The following is a 26,485-nucleotide window of genomic DNA, read 5'->3' on the forward strand; positions in this document are numbered from 1 at the left end:
TCAGGTACTGAGGTCTGGATATTTTAGGGGCTGAGTCTGCCCAAGAGATTTCACAACAATTTGAGATATAATAAAATTGCGCAGTTCATTTGTCTGTTAACTATTCTGTGATGCTGATTGAAATGCTTTTGTTAGAATATGTTTATACTTTATTGCAAATTAGACCTCCACAAAGACTCAAACATAAAGATTAAGCATCAGTTGTAACACAGTTATGATTCTTAATGAACTCCAGAAGGATTTTCCGTATCCCAGGTAAAATGAGGTCAGGATTTGAAACAACATTTTCCAACAAGTATCGGCCTTCCTCTCTGCCTTTTTCTGAGCACATAGACCTCCTCCAAAAATTTAATAACTGACCATCTGGATAAAGAAAAATGTTAAATATACAAAACACAATTTTCTATAAAGGAAGCAATAAAATGCAGATCAATAAAAGTCAAAAACATTAGTTCAACATATATGGTATTGCATATAAATTAGTACTGTGACATCTAAAGATACTAATTAATTTTTACTAGCAAGAAAGAAAACAATCGTCGCGTTTTGTGTTTTGAGATATAAAACACTGCTTTAATTTCTAAGACTTCATGGAACTCTTTACTCTGCTAAATGTAAGCATTCACTGTGAATGAATTTTCACCTCAGCTTGGAGTGTGAATGAGACTATATTGCCAAAATGTTCATATTTAACTTATCCAACAATTGCAGAGGGGTCACAAAGATGGCTGTTAAGGGAATTCTGAAAAATCATACTGGCATACAAGTTGGTGCTCATCTGAAGTTGGGTTAAAGCAATTTGGGTTGAAATTATTTGTATCAAATGCTGAATCAATAGTTCTTAGGATGTTGTGAGTTTATGAAAGAAAGGAAAAAACTGAGTACTTAAAGACTGCAAATTTATTCAGTGACTTTCATTTCTTTGCTCCTCTTCAAGCAACCACTGAGGGGCACTGTAACACTGGAAGAAGCCGTTCAGCATTACAATTAATCCATCACTATACCATATTTCAGCTGCATAAATTTCACAGCAGTTTTTTGTCTACAGGATGAGTTAATATTGCACAAATATACTGAATACCTCAACATGGAGAGGAAAAAAAACTGGTTTAATATTCCTTGCTAATAGAATTTCTGCTGTCTTTTGTCTTTATAAATGTTTTTTACTGTCAACTTTTAATATACAATCTTTAAAAATGGTGGAATGTTAACTAATTGGGACACTCCAAACATAGAATATGTTCTATCTGATCAAAGAAAGTAACAAAAAGAGTCATTACAAATTCAAAAGTGATGTTAAAGATAACCATAGTGTTCCATTCTAGAGGTGTGCAATGAATGATTCAGGTCTACAATTGCAACCCTCCAGAAAACTCTGCAAGTTTATTGCATCACTGGTCTGAATTCTCAAGACTCCTAGCAACTTATGTTTGTATGTATTCTTTAGATGAATTACGTTGTGTTTTTCATAGTCTGCAGCAGGGATTTCCTGACATTTAATTTCATAAGCAAAGATTAGGAATTGTACTTTATGGTAATAATGGCATATTTGGGTTGTTAGCCAAAAGCCGATTAATGAACAAAAATAACTGTATAATCTTTCAATTGCATTATCTTTCAATATTTTTTCTGAAATGTAGTGAACAATGCATTTTTAAACAATTTGTCACCACATATGTTAGTTTATGTTACTTTGAATACTGTATAAAAGGTGTATAGTTACTCACCTGTCATTTTGTTTCCTTTATATAAAATATCAAGTGCAATAAGGGCCCAGTTCTCCGCTTTACTCAGATCAGGAATAGATGGTGCTTTATCACTGCTTAATAATATTCGCTGAGGAAGATAAACTTGGAAGACATTGGTTTGATTAAAGTTTGTGGGAAAATGAGTGGCAGCAATAAAATCCACTGCATTGCCCCAGCTGACACCAAACTGCGCTTCAGGAACTGAAATGTACGTTAATCTGTCAAAAAAAAGGACTAAGTAAAATATACAATTTCAAATTTAGTAAATTTACACCACAATTGCTTTCTGTTCCATGCAGTTGAGTACTTTTCAGAAAGTGTAAAGGGCTTGGTGGCAAAGTTAGAAATATTGACATTTAAAAACCTCTGGGAATGATCAAAATTAAATGGAAGAGGAGTGCACAAGTATGAGTAAACACTCAGGACTGCTATACAGGGTGGATCCACAGAGAGAAAAAAGCTATGTTCACAGCAAGATAGGGATAGACAGAGAGCACTAAAACATCATGCTCATGGGAACAACTCCTATTTAGATTGCAGGATCACTATAGTATGATGGAGTGGTTACAGCACAAAAAGAGATCATTCAGCTCATTGAGTGTTCGCTGGCTCTTTGCAGAACAACTCAGCTAGTCCCATTCCTCTGGCCTTCCCCCTTAGCTCTGGAACATCTTTCACCTTCATGGTGCCTATTTAATTCAGCCTGCCTCCATCACATACTGTAGCAATGCATTCCAGATCCTAAGCACTTGTTTCATAAAGATGTTTTCCTGATGTGGCCATTGTTTTTTTTTTGCTAATCACCTTAAATCAGTGTCGGCTGGTTCTTGAACCTAGGGGAACACATTCTTTCTATCCACTCTGTCTAGACTCATCATGATTTCAAACACCTCCATCTAATCTCTTGAATTTCTCATCTCAGGAATACATCCCCAGCTCTGGTTTATCCACTTAATTGAAATTCCTCAGTCATGGGACCATTCTCACAGATCTTTTCTACACCCTCTCTCAAGCTTCACATACTTCCTAAAGTGTGGTGCTCATTGGACACAATACTCCTGAACCACGATCTAATTGGAAGGTCGTGCAGGCTCAAAAGGTAATAACCTACCCCTTGTTCCATTTCTCATGTTCACATGTCCTTATGATCAACAGTTTGGACAAATAAGTAGGTTTTAAGGAGTATCTTAAAGGAGGAAATAGAGGTAAAAAGGCTTAAGAAGGCAGCATAGGGTACAGGCAGCTGAAGGCCCAGCAATAAAAGTGGAACATTTAAAATTGGGGTTGAGCTGAGGAAGGTAAACTTGGAAGACATTGGTTTGATTAAAGTTTGTGGGAAAATAAGTGGCAGCAATAAAATCCACTGCATTGCCCCAGCTGACATCAAACTGCGCCTGGAGATTTGAAGGGCTGGAACATGAGACAAGGCAAGGATGGGAAAGGCCCTAGATAGATTTGAAAACAAGGATGAGAATGTTTAATTTGAGGCATTGCTTTGGAATCCAAAGTAAGTCAGTGAACGTGGGGGTGATGGGTAAGCAGGACACAGTGTGAGTTAAGAAATGGTGAAGTATTGATAGAAGAAAGGAAGATGCACTTGGACCTGAAGAAAAGCCATTCAGGGCAAAAGCACTAGAATAAGATACATTGATAGAAATAAGAAAAGGTTAGGGAAAAAACCTTTCAGAAAATTTTGGAAGTGCAGCTTTGATTGATGATACATGTGCTGTCCAGACATGATGCCAAACATTATCCTCTTCTGTTGAGATGGTAGGTAACAGCATGCTTTGGGGAAAATCCTTTGTGTTTTTTAGAACCTGTTAAACAAACGCTTGTAAGTAAATGCCAAGGCCAGTTTATTTAAGCAATTTCACTTTGTTATTACATTAAGATGAATATAGAAACTACACAAATTTGATAGAGTGCACATTTGTCAAAGCTATAATATAATCAAACATCCTCAATTTAGCATTGATGTTTGTTGAAGGTATCTTGCTGAGATATGAATCCTTTCTCACACCTGCAGCTCTCTCTCCTCCTTTTGCACTCCTCCAATCACTGTACCACACTTTACACTACCCCTTCTCCTACTCACCCAATCTGCATCTCCTATTCTCAGCACTATTGCTATTTTCACTTCTTCATCATTCACAACTTCTACACAACACATCATCTATTTGACCATGGCAGTCACATCCTCACAAGGCTAACACTAACACAGTCCTTTCTTTCATGCAAACTAGGTTGTACACAACTTAAGGGACCAGGCAAAAAGTGGGAAGTGAAGAGCGCATCCATACGTGCTTTTCCAACTCAAGGACATCCTCTACTGCTAACTGAAATACCATGCCAAGTTGCTCACCAAGGTAATTTTACCATTTTCCTCCCACATCCTCTGCAACGAGTGACTTCTCTTCCACCATCTCGACTCATCATGCCCTCTCTTCTCTGAGTTTACTGTATATCTAATTTCTCAATCTCTCTCTATCCATAGAGGTAGCACGGTAGCACAGTGGTTAGCACTGCTGTTTCACAGCTCCAGTGACCTGGGTTCAATTCCTGTCTAGGGTCACTGTCTGTGTGGAGTTTGCACATTCTCCTCGTGTCTGCGTGGGTTTCCTCCGGGTGCTCCAGTTTCCTCCCACAGTCCAAAGATATGCGGGTTAGGTTGATTGGCCAAGCTAAAAATTGTCCCTTTGTGTCCTGAGATGTGTGGTTTAGAGGGATTAGTGGGTAAAATATAGGGATGTGGGGGTAGGTCCTGGGTGGGATTGTGGTCAGTGCAGACTCGATGGGCCGAATGGTCTCTTTCTGTACTGTAGGGTTTCTATTCTATGACATATTCACATCTATCCCCTCAAGCTTATCATTGGGGAGGCAAGGGATGAGATTGTGGAGCCTTTAGTTTTGATCTTTGGGTCATCATTGTCCATGGGGATTATGCCAGAGGACTGGAGAGTGGCAAATGTTGTTCCTCTCTTCAAGAAATGAAATAGGAATGACCATGGTAATTATAGGCCAGTTAGTCTTACTTCAGTGGTCGGTAAGTTTATGGAAAGGGTCCTAAGAGGTAAGATTTACGACCATTTGGAAAGATATAGTTTAATCTGGGATAGTCAGCACGGTTTCATGAGGGGTAAGTCCTGCCTCACAAATTTGATTGAATTCTTTGCGGAGGTAACTAAGTGTGTAGATGAGGGTAGAGCAGTTGATGTCATATACATGGATTTTAGTAAGGTATTTGATAAGGTTCCCCATGGTAGGCTCATGAAGAAAGTAAGGAGGAGTGGATAGAAGGAAATTTGGCCGATTGGATAAGTAACTGCTGTCTCAGGGAGGGTGGTGGTGGAGGGAAAATTTTCAGGCTGGAGGCAAGTTACCAGCGGTGTACCACAGGGATCAGTATTGGGTCCTCTGCTATTTGTGATTTTTATCAATGACTTGGAAGAGGGGGCTGAAGGGTGAATTAGTGAATTTGCTAATGACACCAAGATTGGTGGAGTAGTGGATGAGGTGGACGGCTCTTGTAGGCTGCAAAGAGACATTGATAGGATGCAGAGCTGGGCAGAAAAGTTTAATCCTGACTAGTGTAAGGTGATTCATTTTAGTACAACAAACTTGAATGTGGATTACAGGGTCAACAGCAGGGCTCTAAGGAATGTGGAGGAGCAGAGATCTTGGGGTTCATATCCACAGATCTCTGAAGGTTGCCACTCAAGTGGATAGAGCCGTGAAGACTTATAGTGTGTTAGCGTTTATGAACAAGGGGTTTGAGTTTAAGAGTCGTGGGGTTAAGCTGCAACTATACTACACCTTGGAGAGGCCACATTTGGAATATTGTGTTCAGTTCTGGTCACCTCACTGTAACAAGGATGCGAAAGCATTGGAGAGAGTGCAGAGGAGATTTATCAGGATGCTGCCTGGTTTGGAGGGTAGGTCTTATGAGGGAAGGTTGAGGGAGCTGGGGCTTTTCTCTTTAGAGTGGAGGAGGATGAGAAGCGACTTAATAGAGGTTTATATGATGATGAGGAGGATAGATAGAGTGGACGTGCAGAGGCTATTTCCTCGGGTGGATGTAGCTGTTACTAGGGGGCATAACTATAACGTTCATGGTGGGAGATATAGGGGGGATGTCCAAGGTGGTTCTTTACTCAAAGAGTGGTTGGGGTGTGGAATGCACTGCCTGCTGTGATAGTGGAGTCGGACACCTTAGGAACTTTCAAGCGGTTCTTGGACAGGAGCACACCAGAAAGATAGGGAGTGGGATAGCTTGATCTTGGGTTTGGACATAGCTCGGCACAACATCGAGAGCCAAAGGGCCTGTACTGTGCTGTACTGTTTATGTTCTATGTCCTATTTCATGTGACCTTTCTTCTCCCTTTGTGCTCATTACATATACGACATCATTGAACACTTCCTTCCAACCCTCTTCATTCTTCCACTCCCTCACCCAAGCCCAATTCCTTCTTTGTCCATTCCCAGAAAACCAACTCCCCAGATCAATTCCACCCATTCTTTTCAAACCATCTAGCTTCGTCCCTTCATTTGCTATGACATTTCTTCAGCTGCCAATCTGTTGAATTACATCTTCAATTCTTCCTTTGTTGTCCTAGTCCTGATGAAAACTATTCCGCTCTCTTACCACAACCATTTCCCTGGTGCGGCCATACTCTCTGCCCACTTTAGTGCAAAGGACATAGACTTGAACGTTTACGGCAAACAATTGGTTTAGCTATTCATTAGCTGATTTGGCTGGACTATATACATTACTATTGGGTTCAGCTCACATCTGCCAAAATTGTTCACTATTCCAGGATTATCCTGAAATGCAAAGATAACCAGGCACCGTGAATAAAAACATAAAATTTCAGCACCATCAGTGGAGCAAGAAACAGAGTTTCTTTGAGTTTTTATAGCTCAGAAGAGTCATAACAACCATCTGTTTCTCTTTGTTAAAAACAATCTTCTTAAATACCTCTCTCCGGCTCCTCCAAGAACGAATGTGCAAAGCCAAGGGATTTTTTTTACCAAGATTGAGACCATCCAAACAGCTGACTTTGGTGCTTCTTGGCCTTCCCTCACTCACTGGGTCAACTTGCCCTAGCCCTGATCTCACAGCTTTCTTCAATTTTTCTCCTATTTACCCTCTCATCTAAAACCCACCTCTTACTCTCTTAACCTTATTCCAACTAAACTGCTGATGACACCACTTCCCTTTCTGATATTGTAAGCAGTTCCTTTTGTTTGGGTCTTTGACGCCACCACCAACTCCCCCCCCCCCTTTCAAATATTGTCTCTCTACGCAAAAAACAAACACTCTGACCTTGGAAACTATTTCCCCAACTCAACCTCCCTTTCCTTTGGATGTGTTGTCACCTTCCAAATCTGCCCATTTTTCCTACAACACCTTGTCTGAATCCTTATGTTTTGACTCCTGCCAGAACACTGAAATGCTTCTTATCAAAGTCATAAGTACCATACTGTTTGACCATGGCTAAACTCTGCTTCACTTTTCTTCACTCAGGGAGTGGTGAAGCTGTGGAATTCTCTACCACAGAAGGTTGTGGAAGCCAAAAAATCACTGGATATATTTAAGAAAGTAATAGATTTCTAGACTCAAATGTATCAAAGGGTATGGGAAGAGAGTGGGAGCATGGCATTGAGATGAAGGATCAGCCATGATCATATTGAATGGCAGAGCAGGCTCAAGGGGCTAAATGGCCAACTTGAGTTCCTATTTTCTATATTTCTATGGATGACTAAAGGGTAAACATTTTAGAAGAGGTGAGGAGAAATTCCTTCACCCAGAGGGTGGTGAATGTGTGGAATTCATTACCACCAAATGTAATTGAGGCCAAAACATTGTCTGATTCAAGAAGAAATTAGATATAGCTCTCAGGGCTAAAGAGATCAAATGTATCAAAGGGTATGGGAAGAGAGTGGGAGCATGGCATTGGGATGAAGGATCAGCCATGATCATATTGAATGGCAGAGCAGGCTCAAGGGGCTAAATGGCCTACTTGAGTTCCTATTTTCTATATTTCTATGGATGACTAAAGGGTAAACATTTTAGAAGAGGTGAGGAGAAATTCCTTCACCCAGAGGGTGGTGAATGTGTGGAATTCATTACCACCAAATGTAATTGAGGCCAAAACATTGTCTGATTCAAGAAGAAATTAGATATAGCTCTCAGGGCTAAAGAGATCAAAGGATATGGGAGGAAGGCAGGATCAGGAAATTGATTTCGATGATCGGTCATGATCATATTGAATGGCAGAGCAGGCTCGAGGGGCTGAACGGCCTTCTCCAGTTTCTATTTTCTATGTTTCTATGGATGACCACACCATCCTTCTCAACATCCAGCTGATTGAGACTATTTTTGTTTGGTTCCATTGTTATGTATTCAGTTATAGCAAGGTAATCACCTGCAATGGCATCTCTGCAATCATGTACTGTTATAGCTTCAAAAAGAAAAAACAGTAAAGCCTACCATGGAACTCTGGTCTCAATATTGCTGGTATTACTGATTTTTACCAGGATCTGAAAATCTAGTTTTTCCGTCTGGGTGTGGAGTCCATCAAGGATCTATATTGTTCCCCTCCTATTTCTCAGCTATGTGCTGTGTCTCAGCAGCATCATTCAAGATTTCCACATGTGCATTTAGCTCTGCTTTGCCAGCACTACCATTATATAATTATTATTTTGAGGTTTTTTTAATACTTCAGCGTGCAACCTGGATATCATCTGAGGCATACTCATTTGGCTTGGGATAGGCACAACTGAATCTCACACTATATTATCTACTTTGGTACCAATTTAATGCCTGAAAAACTCACCAGGTATGATTCAATTTGTGTACCATGATCATTCAACTCCATTTTGCACAGAACAAATTATCACCTGTCTCCATTCTGTGTAGTGGCATCAGAAGTATTTGAATATGTGCAAAATTCCAATAACTTGAAAAGTCAGCATACCTGAAAGAATGTTGTCCATTTAGCCATTGTATCAGGGATGAGTATATGACAGTCTGCTGTGTTGTAACAAAAATCATCCATGTGTTCTTCAGGAGGCAAGATTTCTATTTCAAAAGGCCATTCATCAAAGAAGCCTGCTTCAATTGCTCCCAGAAATGGTATTGTGGCCAGATAGTAATTCATACCTAACACAAAAACGAAGGCCAAAATATATGACTATTTTGAAGTATAGAACTTGATAAACAGGCAGTAGGCAGCATCCAAATCCTCCCAGTTCCCCGTGCTTGAGCACAGTGCTTTTCTGGAATAACTGGATATTAATGGAATGGAATCCTTTGCAAATTGTATATTTCCCAGTTTCGAGTAAATAGAGTCATAGAGGCTTTTATCATGGAAACCCCAGCCCTTCAGTCCAACTTGTCCATGCCATTTTTTAACGAATAAGCTAATCCCAATTGCCCGCATTTGGCTAATATCCCTCGATAGCTATCTTACTCATGTAACTGTCTAAACACTTTTTAAAAGGCAAAATTGTATCTGCCTCTACGACTACCTCTAGCAGCTTGTTCCAGACACTCACCACCCTGTGTGTTCAAAAATTTCCCTTCTGGACCCTTTTGATTCTCTCACCTTAAACCTATGCTATCTATTTTCAGACTCCCCTACATTTGAGAAAAGAAATTGACTATCTACCTGATCTATTCCCCTCATTATTTTATAGACCTCTATAAGATCACCCCTCAGCTTTCTAAGCTCCAGGGAAAATGTCCCAGTCTATCCAGCCTCTCCTTATAACTCAAAGCGTCAAGTCCCACTAGCATCCCAGTAAATGTTTTCTGCACTCTTCCTAGTCTAATAATATCCTTTGTATAATAGGGTGATCAGATCTGTACACAGTATTCCTAGTGTGGCCTTACCAGTGTCTTGTACAACTTCAACGAAATGTCCCAACTCCCGTATTCAATGTTCTGACCAATGAAACCAAGCACGCTGAATGCCTCCTTCACCAACCTGTTACTCCACTTTCAAGGAGCCTGTTCCCCTACATCTCTTTGTTCTCTAACTACCCCCCAGTGCCCTACCATTAACTGAGCAAGCCCTGCCATGGTTTGATCTACCGAAATGTCTCACCTTGCTTTTATCTGAATTAAACTCCACCTGTCATTCGTCAGCCCACTGGCATAATTGTTCAAGATCCCGTTGCAATCCGAGATAACCTTCTTCACTGTCCACTATGCCACCAATCTTGGGGTCATCTGCACATCGCCAGTCACAGGCCTCCAGTTTGAAAAACAACGCTCTACAACAACCCTCTGGCTTCTGTCATCATCATTCTGTTATCAAGCCAATTTTTTATCCATTTGGCTACCTCACCCTGGATCCCGTGAGATTTAATCTTATGCAACAACCTGCCATGCGATACCTTGTCAAAGGCCTTGCTAAAATGCATGTGGACAACACCAATGGCATAACCCTTATCTACCTTCTTGGTTACCCCTTCAAAAAACTCAAGTAAATTTGTGAGACATGATTTTCCACTCACAAAGCCATGCTGACTGTCCCTAATCGGTCCTTGCCTCTCTAAATGCCTGTAAATTCTGTCTCTGAATACCTTCTAACAATTTACCCACTGGAGATGTGAGGCTTACCTGCCTCTCGTTCCCAGACTTTTCCCTGCAGCCCTTTTTAAACAAAAGCACAACATTTGCCATCCTCCAATCTTCAGGTACCTCGCCTGTGGCTGTTGATGATTCAAATATCTTTGCTAGGGGACCAGCAATTTTCTCCCTAGCCTCCCACAACATCCTAGGGTACACTTCATCAACTCCTGGGGATTTGTCTACTTTGATGTGTTTTATTACTTCCAGCTGAATACACTCAAGAAATTTCTCTCCATCCAAGCTTCTAATATTATGGCTGTCCCAGTCAATGTTGGAAAAGTTAAATTCCCTATTATTACCACCTTATTTTCCTTGGAGCTATCTGTAATCTCCTTACATATTTGCTCCACAATTTCCCACTGACTGTTTAGGGCCTATAGTACAATCTTACCAAAGTAATTTCCCCCTTATTTCTCAGTAACATGTACACTCCTCAAGATATCACTACTTAGTTCCCCTAGTTCCCTAGCATCCATGTTTTTCTCAACAGTAAATACTGAAGAGAAATATTCATTTAGGATCTCGATCCATCTCTTGTGGATCCGCACATAGATGATCTTGTTGATCCTTAAGAGGCCCTACTCTGTCCCTAGTTACTCTTTTGCCCTTTATGTATTTGTAGAATCTCTTTGGATTCTGCTTTGCCTTATCTGCCAAAGCAATCTCGTATCCCCTTTTTGCCCTCCTGATTCCTCTCATAACTACCCCTACACCCTCTATACTCTTCAAGGGATCCATTTGATCCCAGCTGCCTATGCATGTCATGTGCCTCCTTCTTCTTCTTGACCAGGGCCTTAATATCCCGAGTCATCCAGGGTTCCCTACTTCTACCAGCCTTGCCCTTCATTCTAAGAGGAATGTATTTACTCTGAACCCTGGTTAATACACTTTTGAAAGACTCCCACTTACCAGATGTCACTTTGTCTGCCAATGGACTCCCCCAATTAACTTTTGAAAGTTCCTGTCTGATACCATCAAAGTTGGCCTTGCCCCAATTTAGAATTTTAGCTTTTAGGCCAAACCTATCGTTCTCCATAGCTAACTTAAAACTAATGGAATTATGGCCACTGGTCCCAAAGTCATCCCTCACTACACTTCTGTCACCTGTCCTTCCTTATTTTCCAAAAGGAGGTGACCCCTGTCTAGTTTGGCCATCCACACGCTGAATGAGAAAGTCCTGCTGAATACACTCAAGAAATTTCTCTCCATCCAAGCCTCTAATATTATGGCTGTCCCAATCAATGTTGGAAAAGTTAAATTCCCTACTATTACCCCCCTATTTTCCTTGGAGCTATCTGTAATCTCCTTACATATTTGCTCCTCAATTTCCCATTGACTACTTGGGGCCTATAGTACAATCTTACCAAAGTAATTTCCCCATTATTTCTTGTTCTACCCAGATAGACTCAGTGGGCAAACCTTCAGATATAATCCCTCTCAGTACTGCCATGATGTTTTCCCTAATCAAAAGTGCAACTCCCCTCCTCTTTTACCTCCTGTTCTACGTTTCCTATACCATCTGTACTCTGGAACATTGAGCTGCCAGTCCTGTTCCTCCCCTTGTCATGTTTCAGTGATAGCTATAATATCCCAGACCCATGTAGCCATCCATGCCCTGAGTTTATCTTCCTTGCCTGAGAGGGCTCTTGCATCGAAATAAATGCAGTTTAATCTGGATTTCCCTTGCTCTCTGTCTTGCTTTTACCTGACCTGTCTGATACTCACTGACACTGCCTTTACTATTTCTTAATTTTCAGAAGGGGTTTGACAAGGTACCTCACAAGAGGTTATTGCAGAAGGTAAGGGGGCATGGAGTTGGGGTTAGGGTGTTAGCGTGGATAGGGGATTGGTTGTCAAATAGGAGGCAGAGAGTGGGGGTTAATGGGTGCTATTCGGATTGGCGGTTGGTGACTAGTGGAGTGCCCCAGGGGTCGGTGCTGGGGCCTCAGCTATTTACCATTTATATAGATGACCTGGAGGAGGGAACCGAGTGTATGGTGTCGAAATTTGCTGATGACACCAAGATTGGTGGAACGGCAAATTGCGTGGAGGGTGTGGAGAGTCTGCAGAAGGATCTAGATAGGCTGGGCGAATGGGCCAGGAAATGACAAATGGAATTTAATGTTGGCAAGTGTGAGGTGGTCCACTTTGGTAGGAATAATGGTAGGAAAGACTATTACTTACGTGGCGAAAAACTGCAGCAGGCGACGGTGCAGAGAGACCTCGGGGTCCTTGTGCATGAGTCGCAAAAACCCAACCTGCAGGTGCAGCAGGTGGTCAGGAAGGCGAATGGGATGCTGGCCTTCATAGCGAGGGGGATTGAATATAAAAGTAGGGAGGTCTTGCTGCAGCTGTATCGGGCATTGGTGAGGCCGCAGCTGGAGTACTGTGTGCAGTTCTGGTCGCCGTACTTACGCAAGGATATTTTGGCCTTGGAGGGAGTGCAGAGGAGGTTTACTAGGCTGATATCGGAGTTGAGGGGGTTGAGTTATGAGGAGAGGCTGAATAAACTAGGCTTGTACTCGTTAGAGTTTAGAAGAATGAGGGGAGATCTCATTGAGACATATAAGATGATGAATGGGATGGATAGGATAGAGGTGGAGAGACTCTTCCCGCTCAGAAAGGACAGTAGGACTCGGGGGCACAGCCTCAAGATAAAGGGGAGGCGGTTTAGAACGGAGTTGAGGAGGAACTTCTTCACTCAAAGGGTGGTGAATCTCTGGAATTCTCTGCCTGTTGAAGTGGTGGAGGCTGCCTCGCTAAATATTTTTAAGACGCAGGTTGATGGGTTTTTGATAAGAGAGGGGATTAAGGGTTATGGGGAGAGGGCAGGAATGTGGAACTGAGCCACGACAGATCAGCCATGATCTTATTGAATGGCGGGGGAGGCTCAAAGGGCTAGATGGCCTACTCCTGCTCCTATTTCTTATGTTCTTATGTTCTATTTAATGTGCTCTCTTTGACTTCTGTGCTGTTATCAACCTTCTCTTTGGGTCCCACACCACCGCTATCCCCCCCCCCCCCCCCACAAACCCTCCCAAGTGGCTCTAGCAGATCTAAGATAGAATGATTTAACAAGAGTCTCGTGGGGGAGTGTAGAGAGGTGAAGTTATTTCTCTATATCCATGACAAAACAGTTATGTTTGAGTCAGATTATGTAATCCCTGGTGTGCCTATGCATGTGTGTCAGATATATGAGTCCAAGAGAGGATGTGGAGGAGTACAATAATGCCAAGCATCGTTTTTAAATGAGCAGGCTGAGTTTCTGACTCTTATACTTTTCCTTCCTCAATTCTCTGTATCTTACTTCTTTCCATTCATTTTAATCTCTTTTCGAATTTTAATTCCAATTTTTATTCCTTATCTCTTTCTCATTCTTCTTTTTCCAATTTAATTCTTGTTCCCTAAATCATTTTGTTGCAGATTCTATCTGAATGTGTGTAGAAACATCCTTTTCTTCCTTAAGCTTCAAAGGATGAGCCAATTCTGCAATAATGCCTTCCTAGCCCCCAAGTTGATCCACAACATCTCTCCCACAGCCGTCAAATTATCTTTTGTCAACTGCTTCAGGGCACCAAGAGACAAGTCTGTTCTGTCCAAGAAGATTTGAGCTTTAAAGGTTGATTTCCCACTGAAAAGTAATTGTGAAATTTTTTGTTGAGATTCTGGAAAATTCCAGTGGAACTGTTTTACAGGCTCTGGGATCTATCCCGGACAAGCTGCCAATTTGTTATGATCCCGACAGAGACTGATAACTTTTTAAAAATGAGCTGAATTTCCCAAATGCCTCAAGAGAAATAATCAAAGGTCAAGATTTCAATTTTTCAGAACTTCTATGGTAGCAAACAAACTAAAATTAGTATAATTCAAACATTACTTAACAGGTAAACAAGAATCCAAATAGAAAGGTAAATTTTCATTTTAAATAGAGTGCAACAAAAGTACATTATGCACAGCTGGAGGCAATTCACCCTCAGCATCTTCAGGATTAAAAACCACAACCCTCCATTTTTCCCTGGTGAAGATTCAGTTCCTTTACTGATCCAGGAGGTAGATCTGAAGCTCCTACAGACAGCAGTCTCACCACACCCAGGGGAGGGCTTTCTGACACTGATGTATAGCCTTCCTGTTTGAAAAGGAAGTACTTTAGGCTGCCCCTAGATGCAACTATGTCAGCTGACATGGTTTTCACCAATGAAAAGTTTAACCCCTGCTAAATTGCACGTGTTTTCCATGTACACTTCTGGCACTTAGAATTTTAATTACAATCACATGGGAAATGGCAAAAAGAGAGAAAGCAGAAATGGCGTACAGTTCAGGTTGTGACACTGGAAATGGCATGCTGCTGACAAAATCGTGAGCCAATTTTCACAAACCAATCATTTTCACAATTTTCAAAAGGCATATCCTTCCCAACCTTCACTGTTTGGTTCCTGGTATCCTTTGTGAGTTGTGTCATGCCTTTCCATCTTAACTACTTTATACCCATTAGTTCACAGTCCTTGTCCCATTCTCAGTGAATTCCCCCTGCTTCTTCCCCAGGAGATTGTGTCTGGGTCTTTGTTCTCCTCAACTGCTCAAACCACTCATGGCTAAAATTCTCATTAAACCTTTTTTTAAAGATTCCATCCTCATAGCAACCCCAGGCAGAATTTAACTTCTCAGAAATCTAAGAACATAAGAACATAAGAAATAGGAGCAGGAGTAGGCCATCTAGCCCTTCGAGCCTGCCCCGCCATTCAATAAGATCATGGCTGATCTGAAGTGGCTCAGTTCCACTTTCCCGCTTTCTCCCCATAACCCTTAATTCCCTTGCCTACCAAGAACCTATCTATCCGTGTCTTAAATATATTTAGTGAGGTAGCCTCCACCACTTCAACAGGCAGAGAATTCCAGAGATTCACCACCCTTTGAGTGAAGAAGTTCCTCCTCAACTCCATTCTAAACTGCTCCCCCCTTATCTTGAGGCTGTGCCCTCTAGTCCTGCTGTCCTTTCTGACCGGGAAGAATCTCTGTACGTCTACCCTATCCATCCGCTTCATTATCTTATACGTCTCTATATGATCCCCCCTCATCCTTCTAAACTCCAACGAGTACAGACCCAGTCTATTTAGTCTCTCTTCATAGTCCAAACCCCTCATCTCCGGTATCAGCCTAGTGAACCTCCTCTGCACTCCCTCCAAGGCCAAAATATCCTTGCGCAAGTGCGGCGACCAAAACTGCACACGGTACTCCAGCTGCAGCCTCACCAGTGCCTTGTACAATTGCAGCAAGACCTCCCTGCTTTTATATTCTATCCCCCTCGCTATAAAGGCCAGCATCCCATTTGCCTTCTTGATGACCTCATATCCATGAATCCAATTATCCCTCTTCCCAGAATTCTCTCTTAGTTTCACTTTGGAATTAAATGGTCCTTCACAAAAAAATACAGCATTTGTCAAAAGTGCAAGGTTTATAATAAAATGTCAATACTGTTATAATGTGACAGCCCCAATTTGCACACAACATGAGAATGACCAGATAACTAGTTTTATTAGTATAATTGATTAAGGGATAGAAATTGGCCAGAACACTGATGAGAACTTGCTTGCTCTTCTTTGAAGTAGTACTGTGGGATGTTTTACAGCCATGTGAGAGATCAGCTGGGGTCTCAGTTTAACATCTCTTCCAAAGACTGAATCTCTGCCGGTGCAGCATTCAACCAGTATAACACTGGAATGTTAGCCCATCATTTTACTGTCAAGTCTCCACATTCTTATAACATGCATTAAAGATTATACTACATTGTCAAATTCTGCAGAGGTTTTGAGTTAAGTGTTTCTCCCAGTAAATGTCATGAAATACAATCATCCACAAAATAAGATCTGAAAATTGAGCAGCTGTTTAGCTAGTGCATGTTTTATATAGATGACTGCAAAAAGTCAATGAAGGGTAAGGAAGGGGGAAGATGGTCCACAACCGCCTCACATTTTGGTGATCACGTCGTCTGTGTCCTCCTCCAGGCTGTGAACACCAGATGCAAGGTCCTGATGCCAACTGACAGGAAAAGGATACCTTGCTCAAAACCCAAACTGTCTGGGTGAACGTGGCCATTTGAGGTCTGCAGGTTTGGTGTGGCACCTGAGAACTAGAGACAATGCAGGAAGAGGCTAAATTACCTCTTGAGATCCACAAAGATAAGTCCTCATTCTGCATATTTGTGTGCAAGCCTCTGAGGTCCAAGGCAGCATTATGCACCACTGTCACAGTTGGTGGCCTTGACGCCTCTGTGGAGATGTCATTCTGGTTTTGGGATAGGAAGGGAAGGCCTTGGGCTTGAGAAAGATACACAGCGTAATGGCTGTCAACCACTGTACAGATTGTGCGTTCCTTTCTGAGCTTTGACATATGCTGAAATTGAGGTACCTGACAAATCTACATCATTACAATGTCACTTCATGAAAATCAGGCCTGCGAGAGAAACACGATTAGAGGCAGTGCCTCATTTGACCAACCTCGCACCACTGGAGGAGATTTTGCTGTAGATTTTCACGGAATGGAGCCGCTCCATTGGCAGAGGCAAAATTGGAGGGAGACCTATGGCAGTTCAGATTGCAAGGGGCTTTAACCAGATCTGGGCCACAAAGGGGCAGATGACTAAGATGAGGTGGACTGAAGCCTGGGGTGTTTATATAAATAATATGCCCATATGTAATTCAAGCTTTTGATCCATTTCCTAATCCATATATTGCTAATGGCTTTGAATATTGTGATCTTGCGTCGTCCACAAAGGCTGTGAAAGACTTCTGCGTGCCCTGCAGGGTGATTCATCATCTGCTGACCTCGTAATTCCTGAAGGACTGACATTGGGTTCCGAAGAGGAAGCCTCATAGGATGGAGCGTCACATCCTCTCCCTGAACTAAGCACCAGTACAGATACTGGCACTTTGGCAAGGATTAGCATGTCAAATGAGAACAAGTGCCATTTGGTAAGGCCACTTCATATTTGCAGGTGCAGCTTCCAGAGAGTGTGATGAGGCAGGTGTGGGCAGGTGTAGGAGTGACTGAGGTGGTTGAGAGACTGAGTCTCAGTCTAACGATAAGCCTCTGGAATTATCAATGAAGTGTCGAGATTTGACAGATAGGTTGGGGTCAGGTTGCGTGCTCTAACCTGGACTGTGGAGGCATTCATTCAAGCCATGTGCACTGCAATCACCCACTCTTCAGAGTTTCTTCCTTGGGTAGACAAACTGTCCCAAAGGGGCAAACCCACCTTATTGTAGACACAATCATGGGTATGTGATCTAACCTACACACTGTTACCCTGATTCTCTGCTCAGGGGCCCAGACGAAGAGCAACAGAGGGATTGGGAGCCTGGGCACTGATCCAACTCCCGAGACCTCATGGGAAGGCATGGAGGACCAATTGGTCCTCACAGTGGGGATAGAGTAGCACTGTTGTCATTTGGGAGCATCTCTCGGGGCAACCTCTCCTCTAGCCTCTGTCATTGACCCAATCTATCTTGATTGACATGATGACAGCTCCTCCTGCAACTCAATAGGCCTCTTCCGGGCTGGTGGAGCCCTCAATGATTCAGCTATACAGAGAATGCTGCCAGAGTCATCCAGGACAAGGAGCCCAGCAGATCAGCAGTTTCTCCCCAACACAGCAGCAAGCAAAGGGGGAGCAATGCATTGGAGCACATCGAATAAAATGAAGAAAACACCACACTAGTCACTAAGTGGGTCACATTGGAAGCTGCATTTTGTGGATGTTATCATTAGTTTGGCCTTTGCCAAATGTGAATAGATCTCCAACTTACTATCCCTCATGTAGAGATTCTGTTTATCTGTAAGCATATTAGGAAATATATGGAGTAAAAAATTCATGTCTTGTCAGTAGTGGATATTGGTCTAGATGCAACATTGCCTAAAGTACTGAGGTGGTGAGTGTGCTGATAGGACTGTCACAGTTGGAATGATGTTATGACACAGGCAGTACATGCATCTTTACCTGACCTGCTGGAACTTCTGTCTTCTCAAGGCTTCTCTTGTGTCATAGCCATCCATACACTCCCACGTGTGCTCTTGCACTCCGCCAGGGAGTTCTCTCTGCTCTTCTTTAATCTCGCCACCAGAGGAATGCCCACTATCTTGAATCTCCTCTTTCTCTGGGCATCCTCTCTTTGAATAGTGAGGTCATGGAGAGCATGGCACACAATGACCATCAGTGAAAATCTGGATGGCGAGTACTACAATGTTCCTCCAGATAAACTATCCAGGCATCAGAACCTCATCTTTAGCAGCCCTGTTGCCTGCTCATTGATGGCACTGGTGGTTCTGTGGATACTGTTATAGCTCCTCTCCCTCTGTTCTAAGGACACTGTCATAAGCCATCCTTTCGAAGGGTAACTTTTGTCACCCAGGTGCCAATCATCCAGGGCATCGGGTCCATTGAACATGCCTGGAACCTGGGAATTATGGAGAATGTGGAATTGTGGGGGCTGCATGGGTATCTTGCGCATACCTGCATTATTCTTCCATTGTGGTCACAGACTAACTGGACATTTACGGAGCGATAGCCCTGTCTGTTAACAAATGTACGGGGCTAGTCTGCAGGACCATTATGAATTGCAGTGTATTGTTCCCTGAACCCTGGGGAAACCCGCAATCACTGCATTCAAGTTGACTGTGGCAGTCCATTGAAAATGCAACATACTGACTGGTCATTTGGGACATTGTATCAATAAGGACTTTAATGCAATGGTTTGCAGTAGGCTGTGTGATGCTACTGAGGACTCTTCAGGCAGCCTGAAATGATCCAATGACAAAGAAAGTTGGAAGTTATCTCCCTGCCAAGATCTCACATAAAGAGATCACTGTGGCTCTGGAGGCCCTGTGTTTGCTCTAGTGCTGTGTCTCTAACATTTTAAGGTAGCTCATTCTCTGCCTCTACACTTGATCGACAACATAAGTCCTTGCTCTGTGACTCTCACGTTGCAGGATCATATCTTCATCAGCTATGTGCTCTGATGCAGGTCTGCCACCTTCATACACCATAAATGAACCCTGCCCCTAACCATCTGGAAATCTCCCTCTGCTCCTCAATCTCCTCGCTCATCTTCACAGTGGGAAGTGGCTCTTATGAAGACTATTATCCCATATTTTTACGACCAAGCTGACTGAGGCTTAGTTGAGAGTCTAAATTCACGTTTCTGTTAAATAATGACACAACATAGCAAATGTATTCCCTGGAAGCACAGCTTTCGGTAACAAATGCTAGCAGCACTCACAGCAGCCTGAACTGCTGAGATCAAGCTAAGGACACAGCTGGTGACTTTTAGCCCATCCTTACAATCATTCAGTGAAAAAAAGAGATTTCCACCAGGCATGATTCACATTCTCTGAGTGCTTTATTGCTCCCAGGGTGTATTATTCGACTCAATTGTCACATTAACAAGCTTAACTAAGTAATTAAATTGAACTTAAATACAGTGAGCAGGCTGCCAATATTCTAGGCCCACCCACCCAGTGTAATATTGTGTTTCAGTGTGAAGACATTGAGAATGTGAGCCATTGTAATCGCACCTGATAACATGTCAGTGCAGATGTAGTACAAGCCCATTTGTGCCATATGTTATTCACCCCCATGTTTGACAAACCTGCTGGAGTTTTTTGAGGAGATTACTGACAGAACTGATAAAGAGAAACCAATAGATGTAGTGTGTTTGGATTTTCAGAAAGCTCTTGATAAGGCACCACACAACAAGTTAGTAAGCAAAATTAGAGCATAAAAGTAATAAATAGGCAACATTTGAGAATTTGTTAATACACAGAAAACAGAAGGAATGAGTGGGTCATTCTCAGGTTGTCAGATTTGACTAGTGCAATATCACAAAGATAAGTGCTTGGGCCCCAGCTATCACAATCCATTTCAATGATATTTCCAAGTTTACTGATGACACAAAACTAGGTGGGAATGTGAGTTGTGAGGAGGATGGAAAGATATAAGATTATTTAGACAAGAATCGTGAGCAGGCAAGAACTTGGCAAATGGATTATATTATATGTAAAAGATTACACCGGTGGAGCCCTCAATGATTCAGCTATACAGAGAATGCTGCCAGAGTCATCCAGGGCAAGGAGCCCAGCAGATCAGCAGTTTCTCCCCAACACAGCAGCAAGCAAAGGGTAAAAGGGTAATGTAAAAGGTTATTCATTTTATTTAGAAAACAGAAATGTAGAGCAGATCTTAAATGGTGAGAGATTGGCAAGTTTTGATGTCCAAAAGATCTTGGACATTCCTGTTCATGTGTTATTGAAAGCTAACATGATGGTGCAGTTGGCATTTAGGAAGGGGAATGGTATGTTGGTTTAATTGCAAAGTATTTGAATACAGGAGTAAAGGAATCTTGGGAGATTGTCCAATACATTTTGTCAAGAATCAATATTTACTGCAGAAATTCTCTGAGGACTTTAGCTAAAAGGAGTATGCACTTGCTGCTCCACCTTATTGAACACTTTACACAAGCCATCTAGAGAAAGGGAGTGATGGTCATGGTCATTTTGCCAGAGTTTCCACCTTGGTCTGAACAAAGAATGGCATGAGGATGAGGCCATCCAACAACATGCTGCTGTATGTTAGTTAGAGAATGCCACACTTTTAAGGATAGGTAAGGAACAGATATATTGCTCCTAGAAGATTACATCTATTCAGCACTTGAGTGCTAAACCTGAAAGTGTTGGTTTATCACCTCCAAGCAAATTTAAAATATGGAAGTCAGCAGTTGGGACCAACCAATACTTTCAGAGAAGATGCTCCAATTAGGACACATAGAACCCGTTTTCACCCTTCCACCAAAATAACCTTTTTGTACTTTAAAGCAGCTTTTGCTTTACAGATTAATATTAACACCTATTAGCAATCAGCAACTGGTATTCAAACACCTAATTATCCCTCCACTCTGCAATGTTAAATGATTAATGATAAGATAGATGAATTGGGACATAGGGTGCAATTTTACGGCCTCACTCATCCCAAAACCGTAAAATCCCACATGATGTCAACGGCCGTTCTCATTGTCGGCTTCTCACCCATTCCGGTTCCCATGGCAGGCGGGGAGGAAAATTCCGGCCAGTGTTATGATCCCAGTTGGTGTTGTAACTTCCTGGAGTACAGATTGTATCATCAGCTATCACCAATGATTGATCTGCTCCTGTATCCCTCAAAATTTTAATTTGTTTAGTCATTTTGTTAGACAAATAAGGGAATACTTCTCTTTTGAAACAAATCACCCGTAACCTCCAATAGTCCGATTTCCTTGCCCAGTAATCAAATAATTGTCTGAACTACCTTGAGACCTACCCCCCTTTCTTACTGATTCTGAAAGAATATGTTTCACCTGTACCACTGTTACAGTTTTAATAGCCATTTCCTTTTCAGATGCCTCTTTTCCTACTACTGGAACTGGCCTTCCATTTAATTTGCAACAATTTGCCTTAATATGTCTCACTTTGTTACAACGGAAACACTTAGGCCTCCAAATGTCACTTCCATCTCAGCAGTTACATTTTTGATCTGAGTTGAAATTTCTGGACCATTCTCAACTGTTCCACCTCTTCCTTGACTACTTGTTTTCTAGAGTCCTTCCCACCTTCTATCTTTCTCATGTTTAAAATGATGATGGAAAAAAGTTTGGTTCTATGGACCAGTTTGTAATCATCAGCTCACTCTGCTGTCTGTCTAGCAGTTTTAAACTTCTGTTTCTCAGCATGTGTCCTAATAACCAAAGAAAGTGAATATTTAAATCCTTCTAAAATAATCACCTCCCCAAGGGCTTCATGTGTTCTCTCTATCTTTAACGCCTGCCTCTAATAGTCAAAATTATTTTGCTTCATCCTCTTGAATTCAATGTGAATTTGTCCAGGCTGTCTTTTTGAGCTTCAAATCTTCACCTTGTAGAACCAACTCTGCAAACTAAGGCGAGCTTTCTTTACCACATCATAAGCCACAGATACATATTCCAATAATGTTGGATACACAACATTGGGCCCAATTTTAGCATTGTGTCGCACCCGTTTTTGGATGCGAAAACTTGGTAAAGTTGGACGTGAGATGATTAACACGGTTCATGCCCATGCAGATGCCCACTTTACAAGGCCCGAAAATAACCGCAATCCGAATCACACCAGAAACGGGTGCAACAGCAATTTAAATGCATTTACATGCATTTAAATTGAATTAATGGGCTGCCTGTCCAACTTTACCGGCATTTCCCCCTTTACCATCGTGTTTGCGTGTCCAGATTTGGCGCAAAACAGACCTGCTCAGCAAAGGTCTTCCGTGCCCTCCAGCTTCTGAAGTTAAGTTCAGAGCTTCCAATGGCTCTCTGATTCAGATTGGTAGTAGGGGAGGGGGGCCAGATCATTCTCTGGGGGCGGGGGGGGAAAGAAGAAAGAGGCGGTTCAAATGTATCTCTGGTGGGGGGTGGGGGGGTGAGGAGGGAAGGAGAGAGGCCCAATTGTTCTCTGGTTGGGCGGGTGGGGTAGGCAGGTAAGATGTATCTCTGGTGGGAGGGGGAGGCCAGATGAATTCCTGGTGTGGGGGTGGAGGGGCAGGGGCAGAGGAAATGGCTGCTACTCTGTGGGCAATCAGTGGGGTGTGGGGGGCAGAAGGTTGAAATTGATCTGGATAGCAGTGGGTAGGGTGGATAAGGGGGACAGTTATATTGTGGGGGTGGGGTGATATCTGTGGAGGCCATTGTTCTAGCTTTTCACTCCCGAGCTGCTTTATCCGCTTTTTGCAGCTCCAGGACAATGTGACAGTGGCGCGTTTTTCAAATCTTTTTCACTGCGCGTGCGCAGTTCAAAGCTCCGATCAGACCAGCAGCATTTCAGACATGATAAGCCCCGCCCACAGTACGTTTCAGACCCACGATTTCTTTTCCAGGCTGAGTGCATCTGGGGGTGCCTGAGAGCAGTTTTCCAAGTCGGATCTGAATTGTGCCCAGATTCAGCACTTAGAATGAAAATGGTAAAGTCAGGCCCATTAGGTTTACCTACCAATTTACTTTGTCCAAATTCCTTTTGACTATTTCATCTTTTGAGCTATCTTCTCAAAAGAACTAAAAACTGCTTCCACATCCTTTTCTTTAAATGTTTCATGTCTAGAACTACTTCCTTCATCGACATGCTGTAGTGTCATTTTTAAACTTCCCAATGTTAAATTGAAATGCTCTTTCCTTCTTTTATCTTTCTGCCACTGCTATTTTTTCCATTTTCAATTCTCTCCGAGAACCTCTCTCTTTATCTCTTTCCTTTCTTTCCCTTTCTGTCTGCTTTTCCTGCATCTCTACTTCAAGTTTTTTTTCAATTCTATTACTTTTCTTCCTTTTCATTTTTTCCTCCTACATTTCTAATTGTTTCATTTGTATTTGAATTTTAGTTAATTCAATTGCCTCACTTTTTGAAGAACTTGGTCTATCTGACAACCCTTGCAACTTTAAATATTCTACAATGCTTTCAACAAATTCAGCTTTCCTCTCTCCTACAGATACTTCCAACTCCAATTTATCTGCCAATTCAGTGAACTGACTCTTGGTTACTTTCTGTAAACCAGTCAATGATAACCAGTGATAACCTTCTGTAAACCAGTCAGTGGCATAGGGGCAGCATGATGGCATAGTGGCTAGCACTGCTGCCTTACAGCATTAGGGACCTGGGTTCAATTCTGGCCTTGGTTGACTGTGCGGAGTTTGCACCTTCTTCCATATCCACATGGGTTTCCTCTGGGTGCTCTGGTTTCCTTCCACAGTCCAAAGATATGCAGATTAGATGGATTGGCCATTCTAAGTTGCCCCTTAGTGTCCCAAGATATATAGGTTAGATGGATTAGCCATGGTAAATGTGTGGGGTTAGAGGGATAGGGTGGGAGGAAAAGGCCTATGTAAGGTACTCTGCCAGGGAATGTCGATGCAGACTCAATGAACCAAATGTTTCTACAGTACAGTTGTGAGAATTATAATTGATATTTTCAAAGATGGTTGAGGAATGTGAATATAACACCAACCACCAAGTAAATAACTATTATGTACACATTTGCTAAAACAGTAAATAATGTTTAATACTTACAGGACCACCAACTTGTTGTGGAAATGCACAATAAGTCACCAGTTTGTTGGCCACAAGATGACACATTGGATGGATCTGCTAATCTACCTAGTATAACAAGACAAATAGTTCATGCTCACCAATATACCAGTTCTATCCAATTCTACCTCAAGTTCTTCCAACAAACAGGCATTTGAAACAACTCACGATCAAGTAAATTAGTTTTTACTAACTCATTGAAAATGATAAGAACATTTCGCAACTTGTGAGTTTTGTTTTTAAATAGCTAAGTTATTTACTTGTTCTCAGTCCTTGTGCAACACATTTTACAAGGGCTGATGAACCCCTCCCCAATCTGTTACTTCTGCTTCGTAACCATTTGTTACAAGGTATATGAGAATCCCAGAGGTTACTCAATACCAAAAGTCCCTCTCTCCTCCCAATGAATAAGACCTTTTCCCTGACTTGCTGTTACTCAGATCCCATTGCGATTTCATTCTGTGTAAAACTGTAAGCACAATTTTCCATCCCATCAGTCTGTAGGTTGACACTTCAAAACCATGCTATGTTTTGCCTTTGTAGTTTTAAGTTATCTGCACTGTACTTCTGTTGCAATGGTTTAGGGTTAGGTACAGCTGACTGTTTTTAAAAGTATTGTGTGCTGCAGTGAAGGGAGCTGACCCAACAAGTCTAACAGTTTAATGCGCTGTTCAAAATAATTAAGTAAACTATTAAGGAACTCCAAATAATTCAGAGTGCAGTAGTGTAATTCAAAAAAAAGATAATGTTGCTTCATGACTTTTAAAATCAACCCATCTTGGTTTATTAGTATGTACCAACACTTTAGTGTTATACCTCATATGGTATTAACCATACAGACTACAAAGGCACCAATGGGTTTGTGCTAAGTTAGCTGCTCTTAAACAAGAAGTGTTGCAACAATTGGGATAATGACAAAAAATCAGTTAGAAATGGAACTTACTAGTACTATCTATTGTTTCCTGCTGACTAAGTATGTGTGCATATGCATAGAATCATTGGATGAGACAAGAATGGCTCTGCTGTGATGTTCACTTTGCTTGAATGTAGGCACCTGCTAATTAGTCCTCCAATATCTCAAGCACTGACACTGTACAAACTATGCATAATTGATCATTTAAACTTTAGGATATTATCTAGGTTTTTATATTTAAATATATTGTATTTTTAAATAACATTTGTTACTGTACAACTTGTTAGAATTCTTCAAAATGACATGAGATTTGCACAAAGATAGATCATGAAAATATTCAAATAATCTTGTACCTGTTCTAAACTGCCATCCATGTTGCAGAGGTAGACCCCACAACACATTCCCTGTATTGCTGGGTCCAAAATTATTCATATACTTAGCTGTGACATTTAGTAGTATTTTATACATCCCCATTCGATCCAGGTAATTCCAGGGATTAATTACAGTTTTATTATGGATGGTAACAAAACCATCCAATGAGTCAGGAACGTTATCCCATAATGGTGGGTAATCATCACTTCCTCTTGCTTTCTTTTGTCTGTTTGCATTAGAAGAATTTGTCAGCAATGCTGCGAGGAGTACAGTGGCAGACACTTTACAAACTAGAATAAGCCTTGCCATTTTGAACAACTTCACATAAAAGTTCGATTCTCTTTATATAAGATCCAAGGTCCCCTCTGTATGTTTGGTATGAATTATCATGAATAATAAAACTACTTCACAAGTGTTTCTTTTCCCAGGGACATTGATAGGTTTTAACCTCACTGATATGACAACTTAATTAACAACAAATCAATACAATTGGTAAATGTGCACAATATCAGCTATGACACCTTAATGAGACATTACATGCTGGATGCAGAGGTGAAAAAGCCATGTGCTTTACTAAAACTTAAAAGAGTAAACTATGATCTGATTATATTTTAATAGAGAAAACAGTGTACTACAATTTATGAGAAAAGTTATTTGACAGGTTAGGAACGTTGATACATGTGTACA

General features: G+C 41.7%; 1 protein-coding gene across 1 annotated transcript; it reads right to left on the minus strand.

The window, feature by feature from the left end:
- Positions 1-190: 190 nt before the first annotated feature.
- On the minus strand, positions 191-26,107 carry leg1.1 (liver-enriched gene 1, tandem duplicate 1). The gene is made up of 6 exons (XM_080193432.1): positions 25,780-26,107; positions 24,496-24,582; positions 8,726-8,910; positions 6,514-6,569; positions 1,728-1,966; positions 191-363 (listed from the first exon to the last, which is right to left on the minus strand). Exons 1-6 carry the CDS (start codon positions 26,105-26,107, stop codon positions 191-193), a joined length of 1,068 nt encoding a protein of 355 aa, XP_080049558.1.
- Between the last annotated feature and the right edge of the window lie 378 nt (positions 26,108-26,485).

The sequence above is a fragment of the Carcharhinus amblyrhynchos genome, chromosome 7 (assembly GCF_965287045.1).
Source record: "Carcharhinus amblyrhynchos chromosome 7, sCarAmb.v2.hapA, whole genome shotgun sequence".
Lineage (NCBI taxonomy): Eukaryota > Metazoa > Chordata > Chondrichthyes > Carcharhiniformes > Carcharhinidae > Carcharhinus > Carcharhinus amblyrhynchos.